This window comes from Loxodonta africana, chromosome 24 (assembly GCF_030014295.1).
Source record: "Loxodonta africana isolate mLoxAfr1 chromosome 24, mLoxAfr1.hap2, whole genome shotgun sequence".
Taxonomy (NCBI): domain Eukaryota; kingdom Metazoa; phylum Chordata; class Mammalia; order Proboscidea; family Elephantidae; genus Loxodonta; species Loxodonta africana.
This window is the reverse complement of record NC_087365.1, coordinates 27,772,936-27,791,786: the sequence shown is the minus strand read 5'-3', so window position 1 is coordinate 27,791,786 and position 18,851 is coordinate 27,772,936. Positions and strand designations below refer to the sequence as shown.

At 43.6% G+C, this 18,851-nt stretch overlaps 1 protein-coding gene across 1 annotated transcript in view; it reads left to right on the top strand.

Moving 5' to 3' along the window:
* TGM6 (transglutaminase 6) overlaps positions 1–9,990 on the top strand; it is a 70,494-nt gene extending 60,504 nt beyond the window's left edge. The window contains exons 11-13 of the mRNA XM_064276468.1: positions 8,045–8,199; positions 8,479–8,612; positions 9,694–9,990. Coding sequence (XP_064132538.1) covers positions 8,045–8,199; positions 8,479–8,612; positions 9,694–9,847 — 443 coding nt within the window. The 3' untranslated portion in view covers positions 9,848–9,990. The remainder of the gene's footprint in view (positions 1–8,044; positions 8,200–8,478; positions 8,613–9,693) is intronic.
* Positions 9,991–18,851: the final 8,861 nt, after the last annotated feature.

Sequence of the window (18,851 nt, the reverse complement as noted above, 5' to 3'; positions counted from 1 at the left end):
TTCTCCCACGTCCTTGGGCAGTCAGTGTTCCCAGGGACTTCACATCCAGGCCCAGATGTTTTCTTTCTTGTTGCTAAGGCATTCCTCGGCCTTGGCCGCTGGCCCAGTCATGCCCCTCCCGGCCTTGTACCTTAGCCCGAGTCCATCCCAAATTCATCCCCAACATGCTCCGGGGAAGAGCAAAGCTGATTCCATTAGGGAGGGGATGCGTGTAGCTGAATAGCATTACTCTACAGTGGGTAAGAAAACACCCTTAAAATCCAACTAAGATATTTGTTATTAATTTTTTTTCTTTGACGTAGTAATAAAAGAGCCCACAGATTGTCTGGTGGCACAGTGACCCAACGGTGAAGCCGTTTGTTGCCTTTATTTATCCCAATTAGTATTGCTATTTACATGCCAAGTAGAAAAAGCACCTGCTGGGAGCATTTTGTAAAATCTGGAATATGCCTTGTGTTAACTTTGTAAAATCCAAAAATTCTGGAACCATCTGGTTCCAGGTGATCTGTATGAGACGGGTGGACTTGTAAGAGGTGTTTACTAAGTGCTTACGGATGCCAGGCCCCATCCTGAGAATTCTACATACAAGGGCCGTAATCCCCCAGCCACCTTTGTGAGGTATCAGTGGTAGCTCCATTTCCCGGAGTAGGGACTCACACCTAGAAAGGTGAAGTAATGAATCCAAAGTGTCACACAAGTCAGTGCCTGTAGTAACAGGACCCAAACCTAGGGAGTCTAACTCCTAACCCAGGGTGCTCAGTAGGGAAATGGCAGAGCCAGCGTTCAAAGCCAGGGCTGGTAAACTTCTGGTTCAGCTGCCTGTCTTCAGGCTGTGGGCGGTCAGATCATGCCTAGCGGTACCTAAAACTCAGCATTACTATTTCACAGCAGAATAGGATGGCTTCAGTCCTTTTGAAGGTTTTGTGTCATTTTAAGTGACCTTTTTCCAATTGAATTTTTAAAAAATATTTCAAGGAATTTTTTTCGTGATCCTTGAACACACCCCATTGCCATCGAGTCGGTTCTGACTCATGCTAATGGTGACTCCATGTGTCTCAGAGTAGAACTGTGCACACAGGGTTTTCAGTAGCTGATCATTTGGAAGTAGATTGTCAGGCCTTTCTTGCATGGGTGCCACTGGGTGGATTCGAACCACCAACATTTCAGTTAGTAGCCAAGAGCAAACCATTTGCACTACCCAGGGTCCCATAGCACTTAGCTAAATTCATTCCTTTCGGTCATTCTTGCCTTCTCTTTCTGGTCTGTCTGTCTGTCTGTCTCTCGGCTTTCACATACCTTTCTAAAATCAAAGAATTTAGTTAAACAAAGAAGCTGTTCCTCTGTACCAGTTTCTGGTAGGTGGAACGTGTATATTTTGACAGGGCATGAAAACGTGTGAAGGAGGTATCATACACGTTTTCAACTTTTTTGTCATTTATTTTTCACAAAATTTAACTCACAAACTAGCACTTCATAACAAAATATTAATTACAATATACTTTCTCCTAACTTTTAGCCATTTTTTTCACTCTAAAAGTAATACATATTCATAAAAGATTTAGAAAGCACAATAAAAGAGAAAAATCACGTGCGATCCTACCACCCACCTGCAAACTGTTAGCATGTTTTCTTTCTGATATTTTTGTGCCTGTTTGCTTTTTGAAAAACGTGGTTCTAATTATATTGCAAATAACTCATTAGTGCCTTGCTCTTTTCACATTACATTATAATTTAGATGTTTTTATAAACGCTTAACAAACATTTTAACAGATGTGTAATCTTAAACTAAATAGGTAAATGGTGACGTATTTTATCTTTCCTTTTGGGTGGTTATCAGCTGATTGCTATTAACAGTATCACTTGGTGCAAAAACTCCCAGTTTTTTTCTCTTTTTTTCTTCTGGACGTTTGTAAAAATGGCATGGGGCAGTGTCAGACCTCCTCTAGCATACAAGGGGGAAGGAAAACCAAGATCAACAGCACAAGGCTGACTCCCATGAGGTGGAGGCCAGACAAGCCTCTTCTCTCCACCACCTTTACTAATTCTGATGCCAACCATTCCTCACACAGCACTCTCTACTTCTCTTCTGGGTTCAGTAACTCACTGCAATGGCCATACAGAACTCACAGATCGTACTAAAGATTATGGGGTTTATTAGGGAAGTAACATTATAATTCAGGTTCAGGAACACTCAGGATACAGTTCTTCCATCATGAAAGCCTCTTCCCAGCCGTCCTCACAGGCACGCCTCTCCCGGGCCCTCAGTCTCTGCCCAAAGACGCTCAGCTTCCTAAAGGCACTGAGCTTTCTCTCTCCGTGAGCGGGGAAACCAGCCTCACCATCTCCTGCTGCTGGGTCTCTCCTTCCTTGGTAGTGGAGGACTGTCCTCTCTGCTCCAGAATTGGCTCTTTTAAGGCAAAACTGACCAGTCACCTGGGTGGGAGTTACAAGACCATGGAGAGAAAGGCCATACTAAGTAATTCTTCACACCATGGTGTTGGGCTATTTTGTTAGAGTATATTCAAAGAGAAATTACTGGACCAAATGGTATGACCATTAAAACATATCATTTATTTTTTGAACTGTTAACAAATACACATGCTACAAAATCTAAAAGGTAAAAATTTGTTTAATGAAAATAATTATTTTCACCTCGGCCCTTCTGCCACCCAGTTCCACTCCCCAGAGAAACAGTGATACAAGATGTTGTGTGTCCTTCCAAATATTTTCTATTCATATAAAGATTATATGTGTATATATGTACCTCTTATAACTGTACATACATATATATTTCAATTCACACCAATTCACTTTTTTTTTCTTAAAAATGTATCTGGGAGATGCATCTGCGAACTCTTTGATTCTTTTCTCCAACTTCGTAGCATTCCACTAAATGGATAAACCATGGTTTAAGAACAAGCTCCTGCTCCATGGACATTGGAATTGTTTCCAGTCTTCTTCTCTTACAATGTTGTAGTAAATGCCCTTTACTTGTGTCATTTTGCACGTATCAGAGGACACATAGGCTTAACCATTTGCCATCAAGTGGACTCCGGCTCATGGCAACTCCATATATGTCAGAATAGAACTGTGTCCCGTAGGATTTTCAATAACTGATTCTTCAGAAGTAGATGACCAGGCTTTTCTTCCAAGGTGCCCCTAGGTGGACTCAAACCTCCGACTTTTCGGTTAGCAGCTTAATGCAGTTAACCGTTTGCACCACCTGGGGATTCCATAGGCTAAATCCCCAGTATTTCCTGGCCCAGAGGGTATGTGATTTTGTCAGCATGGCCCTCCTCTGTGATTGTTCAGTCTACACCTCCGTCCACAAAGCTTTTTCTCCACACCTTCTCCAGTACAGTGTGTTATCAACCTTTTTATTTTTCTTTTACCAATTTGAAAGCAAAAACTGGTACCTCTCAATTTGAACTTTTCTTCTTATGTTCTATGTGGGTAACAATTTTTCACATGTTTAAAAGCCATGTATTTGATTTCAGATTTCTGTGAACTTTTTGTTCATATCTTTTGCCCGTTTTTAGGCTGGGGCTTTGATCTTTACTTACAGAAGAAGTAACAGAAAGCAGCTGTTGGTGTATGATCCGAGTTGTGTATTCCCTAAACCTATTGTCGTCAAGTTGATGCCGACTCATAGTGACCCTATAGGACAGAGTGGAAGTGCCCCATAGGGTTTCCAAGGAGCAGCTGGTGGGTTTTGAACCACCAACATTTTGGTTAGCAGCCGAGCCCTTAACCACTGCACCACCAGTGTTCCCGCATATTCCCTGGCCCCCAAGTTTCATTTGCCTTTTAATTTTGTTAATGGTATTTTTTTTACATGCAGGTTTTTTTTTGTTTGTTTGTTTGGGTTTAGGGATTTTGTGGCATATTTTAAAGGTCCTCCTTTTTTTTCCACCTCACTCTGTGCTTTTAAAACAACTGTCCCATTTTTTCCCTTAAAAACTTTTATGGTGACATAAGCATCTTTTAAGCTTTAGATTTTTAATGAGAAATTTCTTTCCAAGGAGTGTTGATTGCCACGTTAATTTTGGCTTCATCTTTGACAAGAAGAAATGTTTATTTTTTATGTGATTAACTCTGTCTTACATTTTCTTTATGATTCCTACTCTCATATCTAAGGCATGAAAATCTTCTACCATCTTCAGAGATTTGATGTCAGTTATCTTTTAGCTTTTCTGTGGTATGATTTTCCCTTTTTTTCTAAAGTATAATTTACATATATTAAAACTCACTTAGTGTAAAGTTCTCTGAGTTTTGACAAACACATACAGTCATGTAACCACCACGACAATCAAGATATAAAATAGTTCTATGACTACTCTTTGTATCAACCCCTTTCCCTGCCCTCAGCCCCTGGCAACCGTTCTCTGTCATTACAGTTTCACCTTTCCCAGAATGTCATATATAAATGGAAGCCTATAGTATGTAGCCTTTTTAGTCTGACTTCCTTCACTTAGCATAACGCACTTGAGATTCACCCTCCTTGTTGTGATAATAGTTCATTTCTTTTAGCGCCGAGTACTGTTCTTTTGAATGGATGTGCCACAGTTTGTTTATCCATTTACCTATTGAAGGGCATTTGGGTTGTTTCCAGTTTGGGGCTATTATGAATAAAGCCCCTATAAACATTTACATACAGATTTTTATGTGAACATAATTTTTTATTTCACGTGGGTAAATATTGAGGAGTAGAATGACTGAGTTGTTGTATGGCAGGTGTAAGGAGCCCTGGTGGTGCAGTGGTTAAAGCGCTTGGCTGCTAACCCGAAGGTCAACAGCTCAAACTCACCAGCAGCTCCACAGGAGAAAAGACCTGGCAGTCTGCTCCTATAAAGATTATAGTCCAGGAAACCATATGGGGCAGCTCTACTCATATAAGATCACTGAGTCAGAATCAACTTGATGGCACCCAACAACAAAACATGGCAGGTATATGTTTAACTTTGTAGGAAACTGCCAAACTGTTTACCAAAGTGACTCAACCATTTCACACTCTCATCAGCCACGAATGGGAGTTCCTGCTGCTCCACATCCTTGTCAACACTTGGTATTGTCAGTTTTCTTTTGGTTGTTTTTTCGTTTTGTTTTTCTATTCTAATAGGGGTATAGGATCCCCTGGGCAGAGCAAACAGCTAAGTGCTAGACTACCAGCCAGGTTGGCAGCTCAAGTCCACCCAGATGCACCTTGGAAGAAAGGTGATCTACTTCCAAAAAATCAGCCATTGAAAACCCCACGGAACACAGTTGTGTTCTGACACAATGGGGTCACAGTGAGTCAGAGTCTACTTGGCAGAAACTGGTTTGATGTTTTTTGGTAATAGGTATATATTAGTTGCTGTCAAGTTGATTCCAGCTCATGGCAACCCCATGTGTGCAGAGTAGAACTGCTCCATGGGGTTTTCAAGGCTGTGACCTTTCGGAAGCTGATCACCACGACTCTCTTCCAAGGTACTTCTGGGTGGGTTCAAATTGGCAACTTTGTGGCTAGTAGTTGAGCACTTAACCATTTCCACCACTCAGGCACTCCAATAGATATGCGTCGTTGTTGTTATCGTTAGTCGCCATCAAGTCGATTCCAACTCCTGACGACCCCATGTACAGAGAGTAGAACTACTCCATAAGGCTTTCAAGGCCGTGACCTTTCAGAAGCAGATCACCAGGCCTGTCTTCCGAGGGGCCACTGTGTGGGTTTGAACCAACAAACTTCAGCTAGTAGTTGAGTGCTTAACTGTTTGCACTACCCAGGTATATAGTGATATCTTATTGTGGTTTTAATTTGCATTTACATAATGATTAATGATGTCCATCTTTTCAAGTGCTTATTTGCCATCTGTGTATCTTCTTTGCTGAGTTGTCTGTCCAAATATTTTGCTCTATTTTTAATTGGATTGGTTGTTTTCTTCTTCTATCATTATTATTACTTATATTTTCCAAATACCAGTCCGTTATATGTGATTTGCAGATATTTCTCCCAATCTGTGGCTTGCCTTTTTATTCTATTAGCAGTGTCTTTTCAAGTGTAGAAGTTCTGAATTTTGATGAATTCCAACTTCTGTGGTGTGATTTTAAAAACATATATTGCACAGTTTAGTCAGTGATTCCTGAAAGCCTCTTTAAGGATGTCAGCATGACGTAGACCCCAGCGAGCCCTGCCCCACGAATTGGAATCTCCAGGTGAGAGGTCCAAGAAACTGTGTGTTAATAAGCCAGAACTGGGTGGTTTGGATCTAGTCTGAGAAGCGCTGCTGCTTAATCCAGCGTGCCAGAAACAGGGTCTGCTTTGCCCTGCCTGCCAAGTGCCTTCTTTGCCTTGCATCTGCCTTTCCCTCAGACTCAGCAGAAAGATATGGATAAGGTGACAGGGAAGTGAGACTGGAAATATTACTGGCATTTGGCATTTCATAAATTGGAATTTGTCAACAAGGTGATTAGAGCTCCATGAAATTCTCTTCAACTGTGGCAGCCCAGAGGTACTAGGAAGACTGGGCGGTCTCAGGCTGCTTCCTTTAATCTCTAAGCCTCAACATTTGTGTCTGTAGATGGAGACCATATTTTCTACATCAGGGGTTTCCAAACCTTGCATGCCTCAGCATCGTCTGGAGGGCTTGTCCGAACACAGATTGCTGGGCCCCACCCCACTGGTTTCTGATTCAGCAGGTCTGGGGTGGGGCCTGAGAATTTGTGTGTCTAACAAGCTCCTGGTGATGCCAATGCCCCCGGCCCCAGGGCCACACTTTGAAAACCACTGCTGTACCACCATGGGTTGTTGCAAGCAGTAAATAAGATATGTAAAGCTTTTGTCACATTTCCTACTACCTAGTGAACATTTGAAGGTGACAGTTGTATTACTAATATTTTTAAAAGTTGGGGGTAATAATACTCATGGAGTTGTTATAAGGATTAAATGAGTTAATCTATGCAGAGTGCTCCCAATGCCCAACACCCTTTACACCCTCAGTAAAAGTTAGCTTTGTAATTACTAATTATTGCTATTGTTGTAAGGTTCTCCCAGCAATTACCTAGTGGGCTAAGGAAGCCCATAAAACAAGGCAGAACTTTATTACGTGGTTCATCCTACTCACATTCAGGAAGAACTTATTATGTACAAAGCCCTGGAACAAAGAGTGTGAGCCAAGTCCTTGCCCTTTAACGACCTTGCTCACAGGTTGCAAACTCAGATGGCTTGTAATTGTCTGTTAAAGAGGATTAGGGTGGGATTGTAACACCCTTACCCAGGTCACATTCCTGATCCAATGTAAAGGGAGTTTCCCTGGGGTGTGGCCTGCACCACCTTTTATCTCTCAAGAAATAAAAAGGGAAGGGAAACATGCAGAGAGTTGGGGACCTCGTACCACCAAGAAAGAAGCACTGGGAGCAGAGCATGTCCTTTAGACCCTGGGTTCCTGTGCAGAGAAGCTCCTAGTCCAGGGGAAGATTGACGAGAAAGACCTTCCTCCAGAGCCGACAGAGAGAGAAAGCTTTCCCAGGGAGCTGACACCCTGAATTTGGACTTTCAGTCTACTTTACTATGAGCAAATAAATTTCTCTTTGTTAAAGCCATCCACTTGTGGTATTTCTGTTATAGCAGCACTTGATGACTAAGACAGCGCCCCCCTTCTCTGTGCCTGACATGTAGTAGGTGCTCAATAAACACTTAGTGCATGAACTCTTAAGGGAATAAATGATTAGTGGACTGAGAGACTTCCACCTTGAATTACTAGGGGAAGTTTAGACATAACTCCGGTAGCTGTTGGAGAAACAATCTGGTGTCATGGTACCTGACTAGTCTGAATTTGAGTCCCCCTCATCTTGGCTCCTTAATTTGCTTGCTGTGCGACTTTGGACAAGAAATACCCTCTCCGAGTCTCAGGCTTCTTCATCTATGAACTGAGGATAATAGTTCCTGTCTCAGGATGGTTGCAAGGACCAGAGGTGATGTAGCCGTTAGTTGGGTGTTTCCTTCTTTCTTCTGGGTACCATTGAAGAACACTGGACCCCTAACTCCCACCTCTGCTTTCCCTTCCAGAGAAAAATATCCCAATTGCAATATCTTACTCTCAGTATAAGGAGGACCTGACAGAGGACAAGAAGATCCTGTTGGCTGCCATGTGTCTCGTCACCAAAGGAGAGAAGCTCCTGGTGGAGAAGGACATTACTCTGGAGGACTTCATCACCATCAAGGTGACTTCTGTCCTCATCCCACCACCCTGTTCTTAGCAAGCCCTCTTCAGAACTGGGGAGGGCATCAGAAGCTGGAGGTTGCATGCTTTTAACTCCAGCTTTGGCTCTCGAGGGTAGGGAAGAGATGTGTGAAGGCAGGGGCATGAATATGTTCATGGAGATGGGGGTATGTGGAGGCAAGGAAAAAATGTCCCATTTTCTGACCAGGTGAGGACCACGGTTTCCCTGGCGGGTGAGGTGGGGAGGAGGGAGGATGGCTTATGAGTGTTGCCCCTCCAGGTGCTGGGCCCAGCCACGGTGGGGGTGGCAGTTGTGGTGGAAGTGATGGTGGTCAACCCCGTCTTGGAGAGAGTAGAGGACTGTTTGCTGATGGTGGAGGGCAGCGGACTGCTCCGAGGACAGCTCAGCATCGAGTAAGTGCCAGCCCGGAGCAGGGCTGCCTTACACATGGGACGGGCCAGAGAAAAGCTGCCAGGGTGGAGGGGGCGTAGGAGGGATTCTGGACCCCAGGAACCAGACTGCCTAGACACATCAGCCTTCATTCATGCACTCACACCTTCATTCATTTAGTCATTCACTTAACCATATAATTCATCCACCTAGTCTTATTCACTCATAGTATTCATTCCCATATTCACCCGTTTATCCATTTACTGATTCATCCCCTCACTCTAATTCATTTGTTCACTTTTTCACTCACTAATTCATTCACTCTCTTATTCATGTATTCATTCACTCATTCATTTACTTATTCATCTACTCAACTCAGTTTTGACTTGTTCATTCATCCATTCATTTTCTCACTCATTCATTCTTCCATTTATTCACTTACTCAGATGGTTCTTGATCATACTGACCTCGCTCTGGGCCACATATCAATTGTTGGGAATGCCAAGATGGACCAGATGTGGTTCTGCCTGGAGAAGGGCTCTCAGAAGCAGATGGCCCTTCAAATGAAGACAGTGTAATTTGTACAAACAGAGAGATGGACCCCCAAGGTCCTGGGGATCAGGGCAGCCCTTGGGTTGGAGTGGAGTGGGGTCAGGAAGAAGTCCCAAGGGAGCTAATATTTGAGCAGGGCCTTAAATGATGAATAGAGGGGTTTTTCAGGTATTAAGAAGGATGGAGGGCTTCCTAGTCAGAGGTCTTCATGGCTGGCATAGGCAGGGAAGGTCTCCTGGAAGAAAAGAAACTTGATCTGGGCCTTGGGTTCAAGTGAGATGGGAAGGGCATCCTAGGTGGGAGCAATGGTGCAGGCAAAAGCCCAGAGGAAGGAAAGTTTAAGGTGTGTTCAAGGTACAGGGAGGAGACTAGCCTGGCTGGGTGGGTAGGGTGGGAAGTGGAGTAAGAGAAGATTAAGCTGAAAGCGGATTGGCATGGCTTGAATGTCAAACCACAAGGCATGAACTTGTGGCTCTGGGGAGCCGTGGACTGGCAGGCCAGTCAGGAGAGCGAGCTGATTGTCTGCCTTTGTCCTTGTCCCCTTCCTCCCAGTGTGCCCAGTCTGGAGCCTCAGGAGAGGGCCTCCGTCCAGTTCAGCATCACCCCCTCCAGGAGTGGCCCAAGGCAGCTGCAGGTGGACCTCGTCAGCCCCCACTTCCCGGATATTAAGGGCTTTGTGATCGTCCATGTGGCTGCGGCCAAGTGATGGGCCAGGAGAGGCTGACAGGGGAGGAGATGGCCAATGCCTCCTCCTGCCTACCTTTGTGCTTCCCATGTGGCAACCAGGAGGCTTGGGTTCCAGTCCTGCTTCAGCCTCTGCCTTACTTTGTGAACCTGGGCAAGTCTCCTTTCCACCTGGGCCTCAGTTCTCCCATCTGTAAAATGAGGTGTTGGACTCAGTAATCCTTAAGCACTCTGCCAACTGTGGATGATGTAACTACTTAGGGAGCCTCTACCACCTTCATCTCTTCATTCTTCTTGCTGGGAGGCCAACGGAACAGAGCATGACAGTGCTCCACCCACCCGGCTCTGGCTGCTCCAAACCACCCAGCTCACTGTACCCCGGGCTGACCACCTAGGCTCTCCTTGCTTCTTTCTAAGCTCTACAAATTCCCTGACCACATCCAGACCCAAAAAGCCTCTCTCCAGCCCTGACAGAGAACCCCAACTTGTTAGAACTGAAACCTAAACACTCCTTACCACTCCCATTTTACAGAACAGAGAAGAGCCTTGTTCAAGGTCACACAGCAAGCTAGAGGCAGAATTGGGTCTAATTTACTCCATGTAAGTTTTACCCCAAAGTCATGTTCCTGCAAATCATTAGATGTGAAACAATGGGAGATTTTCCCACAATGAAAACACACTCTCAGGGCCTAAGGGACTATTGCTGCCTGAAAAAAGCTGAAGAAGGTAAACAAGGGTCCACCAGACCTGGATTACCTTCCCGCAGAATCGGCAGCGCCAAATCTGATCTAGTTCTGGTCATCAGGGATCTCATACGGCCAGCCCAGCTACACCCAGTGTTTCTTTATTTGGAACCTGTATGGTGCTGACTTTGCAAAACACCCTCAACAGCACAATCACACACTTAATGTCAAAACAGGACAAGGACCAAAGTAGAGACCACCGGGCCCTGAAGATAACTGCACTGAATTTAGAATTCAGCTCTGAAATTTTCTAGGCAGCCAAAGGAATTATAATTTAGCTGAACCGTGGTGGTGTAGTGGTTAAGTGCTATGGCTGCTAACCAAAAAGTCGACAGTTAGAATCCACCAGGAGCTCCTTGGAAACTATGGGGCAGTTCTACTCTGTCCTATAAGGGTCGCTATGAGTCGAAACTGACTCAACGGCAACAGGTTTGGTTTTGGTTTTTGATATAATGTAAATAATCTGAACAACAACAAAGCAGGCTCATCTGCAGAGACACCTCCTAGATATGAGCTCAAGCGAGAATCATTTATGTAGTGGACCTTTGCAAAAGCGGGTCAGGTAAACACATGGGAATCCCTAGGTGGTGCAAACAGTTAACATGCTCAACTGCTGACTGAAAGTTGGAAGTTCAAGTCCACCCAGAGGCTCCTAAGAAGGAAGGTCTGGTGATCTACTTCCAAAAAATTAGCCATTAGAAATGCTAGGGAGCTCAGCTCTACTCTGACAGGTGGGGTTGCCATGAGTCGGCATCGACTCAACAGCAACTGTTTTTTGTTTGTTTGTTTGTTTTTTGATAAACACACAGACTGGTGGAGAATACTGTGTCCAAGGCTGAGGGATTACCACCCACCAGCACCTCAGTGAGGCATTTCTGTGTTGACTCACACAGCATGGGGGTGGACTTGGAGAATCTAGGCGCATTCCACAAGTCAGGACCTTAGACTGCCTCCGCTGACCCCATATAGGAGGGGCAGCTAGAGGGACTGAGCGGGTAGTCGTTTCCTCAGGGCTGTGTAGCGGGAAGGGACCCTGGGGAGAAACCCCTTGTCTAGGTGAGTGTTGGGAGTGGCGGGGAGCTGAAAGGATGAGGAACACCTGCTGAGTAGCTGTTTCCATTCAACTCCCTTATATTGGATCCTCTCAGCTGAGCTAAGGTAGGACTTCAATAGGACAAAACTGGCCCCACAAGTTATTCCAGCCCCAGCTGAAAGCAGAAGCCACCTCAGCAGCCAATGAGAGAGCCCTGCCTGGGGATGGAAGAGGTGGGGACACAGAGAAAACAGCTCAGAGGCCCAAAGTGTGGAGGGTAATGCGATTTTGGAAACCACCAAAAAAAAACGTACAGGTAGGGATTACCTCTCAGTTGGTAGAGCAACACCTTGACAATGCCCTTAACAGAGGAAGGGCAGAACAGGGGAGTCCAGGACCAAGGAAAGTCTTAGAGTTGGCTGGCACGGGGAGCCCAGAAGGATGCAATAGGCTTACTTGAGGCTCAGGCCTCCTACTGCTTCCGTTCAGATTCCTCTTATCTCTTAAAGTCTATTTGAACCTCATGGAGGTTTTTGATAGAGAGTCGGGTCAGGATCTGGGCTTTCAGGCCCCAGAGGGCCCTCCAAGCGTTTTGAACAGGGATTGGGAAACTTCTTCTGTGAAGGATCAGGGAGTAAATATTTCAGGCTTTGTGGGCCATACGGTCTCTGCTGCACCTAGTCAGGTCTGCTATTATAACATGAAAGCAGCTGTAGATAATAGAAATGAACACACCCAGATCACGATAAGGAGCCCCGGTGGTGCAGAGGTTAAAGCGATCAACTGCCAAGCAAAGGTCCGCGGTTCGAAACCACCAGTGGCTCCGTGGGAGAAAGATGAGGCAGTATGCTTCTGTGGAGATTTATAACCATGGAAATCTGTGGGGTCACTATAAGTCAGAATCGACTCGGCAGTGGGTTTTTTTTGTTTGTTTGTGTTTGGGGTTTTTTTTGGGGGGGTTGGTATATTGCAATAAGGAGCCCTTGTGGTGCAGTGGTTAAGCACTTGGCTGCTAACTGAAAGGTCAGTGGTTCGAATCCACCAGCCGGTCTTCAGGAGAAAAGACCTGGCAATCTACTCCCATAAAGATTGCTACCTAGGAGACCAGACTTACTGGTCTGATAGAGATTGGAGAAACCCCGAGGCTATGGCCCCTGGACACCCTTTTAACTCAGTACTGAAGTCACTTCAGTTTCCTTATGGGAAATCACCTTTCCTGTGTAGTCTTGTTAGGAGGGTGATTCTTGGACCTGTCTCCTCTCGTGGAAGCTGAGTGAGCCCTATCCTTCTTCAGCCTCCCCCGGCACAGCCAGGGATGGACACTTTGGCTCAGGCAATCATGTGCTTTTTCCTGGGGACATCCTAAAACTTGAGGGGTTCTTAGGAGGTCTTGTATCTCAAGTAGGTTCCACTGCTGGTACTTTAAGTTCCCCCATGATAGTCACTCCTCTGGAGACCTAGTGTCACAGTGGTAAAGAATCCAGCTGCTAACCAAAAGATCGGCAGTTCAAGTCCACCAGCCGCTCCTTGGGAACCCTATGGAGCAGTTCTACTGTCTTAAAGGGTCGCTAGGAGTTGGAATCAACTCGATGGCAATGAGTTTTTCGTTTTTTGTTTTTTTTTTTGGAGTAACTCCTGTAATTTTGATTGTATTGCCTTCTCCATGTACCTGTATGTTCCAGTTAACAATTGCCGTGTAACAAATCAATTTATAGCTTACGGTTTAAAATAATGACGACAATCCTTTTTTCCATCACCACCCATAGCTGAATGACTTCCTGCCTTACTCTCTATAGGTCCCCGATCAAATTTCTCTTTATCACTAAGGCCTTTCCTGACCACTCAAATAGCACCACGCCCCTTACATTTTCCACCCCCTCCCCCGATGTATTTTTCTCCATAGCAGTTATTACCATTTGACATCATTTATTTACATGGCTATTATTATTTTCACTCTCCCCTTCTAGAAAGTAAGCTCAGCGAATTCAGGGAATTCTTCTATTTTGTCCGCTGTTGTACACCCACCAGAACTGAGTAGAGCAATGTCTCACACATAGTAGGTGGTCATTAAATATTTTTTGAATGAACGAAATTAGGAGCATACAAGGAGAGAAGGAAAATCATCAGCCAGAGTCTTATTACCTAGACAATGCCACAGTTCACATCATGGTAAATTTCCTCTTAGATTTTCCCCTTGCGGTTTAAGAAGCCTTATCAGAGGGCATGAGGTACATACAGAAAAGTACACACTTCAGAAGTGTGCAGCTTGCCGAATTTTCACAAAATGGACACACCCGGGTAACCAGTACCCAGATCAAGAAATTGCCAGCACCGTGGAAGCTCCCCTTGTGCCCCATTCCAGGAATGATCTGCCCCCACCCCCAGCCAGGGTAACCATTATCTTAACTTCTAGTAGCAGAAATTAGTTTTTGTACTTTTTGTGTGATTGAAATTACACACTCTATGCTCTTGTACTTGGTCAGTGACCTCTGTCAGTCGCTGTTTTGTGTATAAGGTACACCCACACTGTTGAGTGCTGTTGCAGAGCTTTCATTCTCCTTGATGTCAAGTAATCCATGGCGCAGACGTGCTACATTGTAGCCATTGTACTGCTGCTGAATATCCGGGTGGTTTCCAGTTTGGGACTATCATGAATAAAGTTGCTATGAACATTCTTGTACAAGTCTTTTTGTGAAAATACGTCAGCATTTCTGTTGGTATATTATCTACGAGTGGAATTGCTGGGAGCCCCGGTGGCATAGCGGTTAAGAGCTCGGCTGCTAACCAGAGGGTTGGCAGTTCAAATCCATCAGTGCTCCTTGGAAACCCTATGGGGCAGTTCTACTCTGTCCTGTAGAGTCGCTATGAGTCAGAACCAACTCCATGGCACCTAACAACAACAATAACGGGGTATGCATATGTTCGGCTTTACCAATCAACTTCCCATCCCCTTCTTTAAGTAATATGTACTTTATTTCTGTATAGGTCTTTGTAGTAAAATTAGAATAATACAGAAAACGAGGAAGAAAAAAAAAACCAACTCGCAATCCCAGCACTTGCGCACAACAGTGAACCAACACGCTCTGCTCTTCTTCCTAGCAGAGCAATACTGCCTCCTGGTGGATTTTTTTTAAGTACACTCATTTCACCATTTTTCATTTTTAAAACGTATGTAATCTTTTAAAATAGGTAATGTACACGTATGGTTATCTAAAAGGTTCTAAATGGTATACAGTGAAAACTCCCTTCTACTATTGTTCCCCTCAAACCAAGTTCTTTTCCCCATCAGCAATCAAATTGGCCAAATCCTTGTATATAGTTTTCCAGAGATACTTTATGCATGTACCTGGGTTTAGTAAATGAGAAGTCCTTTTTAGTTCCCGTCTTTGAATCCCCCACACGTCTTTCAGTTTGTTGTACTGTGAGAGCTCGTGTGTTGGTGCGATGCTAGAAGCTATGCCACCGGTATTCAGTTACCAGCAGGGTCACCCATGGAGGACAGGTTTCAGCTGAGCTTCCACAGTGCTGGCAATTTCTTGATCTGGGTACTGGTTACCCGGGTGTGTCCATTTTGTGAAAATTCGGCAAGCTGCACACTTCTGAAGTGTGTACTTTTCTGTATGTACCTCATGCCCTCTGATAAGATTTCTTAAACTGCAAGGACCTGGGAGTCTCCTTCTGAAAAGAGTTAGCCAGTGAAAACCTTATAAATAGCAGCAGAACATTGTCTGATATAGTGCTGGAAGATGAGTCCCTTAGGTTGAAAGGCACTCAAAATATGACTGGGTAAGAGTTGCCTCCTCAAAGTAGAGCTGACCTTAATGACATGGATGGAGTCAAGCTTTTGGGGCCTTCATTTGCTGATGTGGCACGATTCAAAATGAGAAGAAACAGCTGCAAACATCCATTAATAGAACGTGGGATGTGCGAAGCATCAATATAGGAAAATTGGAAATCATCAAAAATGAAATGGAAAGCATAAACATTGATATTCTAGGCATTAGTAAGCTGAAATGGACTGGTATTGGCTGTTCTGAATCAGAAAATTATACGGTCTACTATGCCAGGAACAACAGCTTAAAGAGGAATGGCATCACATTCATCGTCAAAAAGAATATTTTGAGATCTATCCTGAAGTACAATACTGTGAGAGATAGGATAATATCAATATACCTACAAGGAAGACCAGTTAACTATTATTCAAATTTATGCACCAACCACTAAGGCCAAGGATGAAGAAATTGAAGATTTTTACCAACTTCTGCAGTCTGAAATTGATCAAATATGCAATCAGCATGCATTGATAATTACTGGTAATTGGAATGTGAAAGTTGGACACAAAAAAGATGGAAAAAGTTGGAAAAATATGGCCTTCATGATAGAAATGATGCCAGAGATCACATGACCAAAGACTTCTTCATTGCAAATACCTTTTTTTAACAACATAAACAGCGGCTATACACATGGAGCTCAACAGATGGAACACACAGGAATCAAATCAACTACATCTGTGAAAAGAGACGATAGGAAAGCTCGGTATCATCAGTCAGAACAAGACCAGGGGTCGTCTGTGGAACAGACCATCAATTGCTTATATGCAAGTTCAAGCTGAAGCTGAAGAAAATTAGAACAAGTCCACGAGAGCCAAAGTACGACCTTGAGTATATCCCACCTGAATTTACAGACAACCTCGACAAAAGATTTGGCACACTGAATACTAATTACCAAAGACCAGACGAGCTATGGAATGACATCAGGGACATCATACATGAAGAAAGCAAGAGGTCTTTAAAAAGACAGGAAAGGAAGAAAAGACCAAAATGGATGTCAGAAGAGACTCTGAAACTTACTCTTGAACATAGAGTAGCTAAAGCAAATGGAAGAAATGATGAAGAAGAGCTGAACAGAATATTTCAAAGGGCAGCTTGAGAAGACAAAGTAAAGTGTTATAGCAACATGTGCAAAGACCTGACGATAGAAAACCAAAAGGGGAGAACACACTCGGCATTTCTCAAGCTGAAAGAATTAAAGAAAAAATTCAGGACTTGAGCTGAAATATTGAAGAATTCTAAGGAGAGAACATTAAACGACCCAGGAAGCATCAAAAAAAAGATGGAAGGAATATATACAGTCACTATCTCAAGAAGAATTGGTTGACATTTAACCATTTCAGGAGGTAGCATATGATCAGGAACTGATGGTACTGAAGGAAGAATCCAAGCTGCACTGAAGACGCTGGTGAAAAATGAGTCTCCAGGAATTGACGGAATACCAAGTGAGATGTTTCAACAAACGGATGCAGTGCTGGAAGTGCTCACTAGTCTATGCCAAGAAATTTAGCAGACAGCTACCTGGCCAACCGACTGGAGGAGATCCATATTTATGCCTATTCCAGAGAAAGGTGATCCCACCGAATTCAGAAATTATTGAATAATATCATTAATGCCACATGCAAGTAAAATTTTGCTGAAGATCATTCAAAAGCAGCTGCAGCAGTACAATAACAGGGAACTTCCAGAAATTCAAGCCGGATTCAGAAGAGGACGTGGAACCAGGGTTATCATTGCTGATGTCAGATGGATCTTGGCTAAAAGCAGAGAATACTAGAAAGATGTTTACCTGTGTTTTATTGACTATCAAAGGCATCCAACTGTGTGGATATAACAAATTATGGATGACATTTCAAAGAATGGAAATTACAGAACACTTAATAGTGCTCATGAGGAATCTGTACATGGGCCAAGAGACAGTCTTTGAAACAGAACAAAAGGATACCGCATGGTTTAAAATCAGGAAAGGTATAAGTCAGGTTGTATCCTTTCACCGTACTTATTCAATCTGTATGCTGAGCAAATAATCCAAGAAGCTGGACTATGTGAAAAAGAACACAACTTCAGGATTAGAAGAAGACTTATTAACAACCTACGATACACAGAAAACACAACCTTGCTTGCTGGAAGTGAAGAGGACTTGAAGCATTTACTGATGAAGATCAAAGACCACAGCCTTCATTATGGGCTACACATCAACACAGATGAAAAAAAAAAAAAAAAAAGAATCCTCACAACTGGACCAATAAACAACATCATGATAAATGGAGAAAAGATTGAGGTTGTCAAAGATTTCATTTTACTTGGATCCACAATCAACACCCACGGAAGCAGCAGTCAAAAAACTGAAAGATGCATTGCATTAGGCAAATCTGCTTCAAGAGACCTCTTTAAAGTGTTAAAAAGCAGAGAAGTCACCTTGAACACTAAAGTGGGCCTGACCCAAGCCATGGTGTTTTCAGTCACCTCATATGCATGCAAAAGCTGGACAACGAATAAGGAAAACTGAAGAATTGATGCCTTTGAATTATAGTGTTGGTGAAGAACATTGAATACACCATGGACTGCCAGAAGAATGAACAAATCTGTCTCGGAAGAAGTACAACCAGAATGCTTCTTAGAAGCAAGAATGGTGAGACTACATCTCACATACTTTGAACATGTTATCAGGAGGGATCAGTCCCTGAAGGACGTCATGCTTGGTAGAGGGTCAGCGAAAAAGAGGAAAACCCTCAGTGAGGTGAACTGACAGTATCTGCAACAATGGGCTCAAGAATAATGATTGTGGCGTGGGACCAGGCAGTATTTGGTTCTGTTGTGCATGGGGTCACTATGAGTTGGAAATGACAGCACCTAACAACAACCTTGGAATCACAAATATCACTCCTAATATTTTAGAACACCAAAAGAAAAAATATTCTACCTAAAATAGTCATCCCTGCCTGACTTTTAATAATAAAAATTCAGAGATCATTTGAATTCCCAAAATAGGGGAAATGACCAAGTTATATTACACACACCAGGTGTACATCCAATAATGAAGATTTATGGAACAACATGGAAAATGTTTATCACAAAAGTTAAAAAAATAAAAAAGGACAATAGAGGTCAACAAGATGGCAGAGTAAGAAGCTCCACTCACCCATCCCCCATAAGTTGAGTTTGTTCCAACTCATAGCAACCCTTTGCACAACAGAATGAAACACTGCCCAGTCCTGCACCATCCTCAAAATTGTTGCTAAGTTTCAGCCCATTGTTGCAGCCACTGTGTCAATCCATCTCACTGAGGGTCTTACTCTTTTTCATTGACCCTCTACCAAGCATGATGTCCTTACCCAGGGACTGGTCCCTCCTGATAACGTGTCCAGAGTACGTCACAGAAACGTTATCCTTTGTAGCAACATCAAAACACAAGCAGAA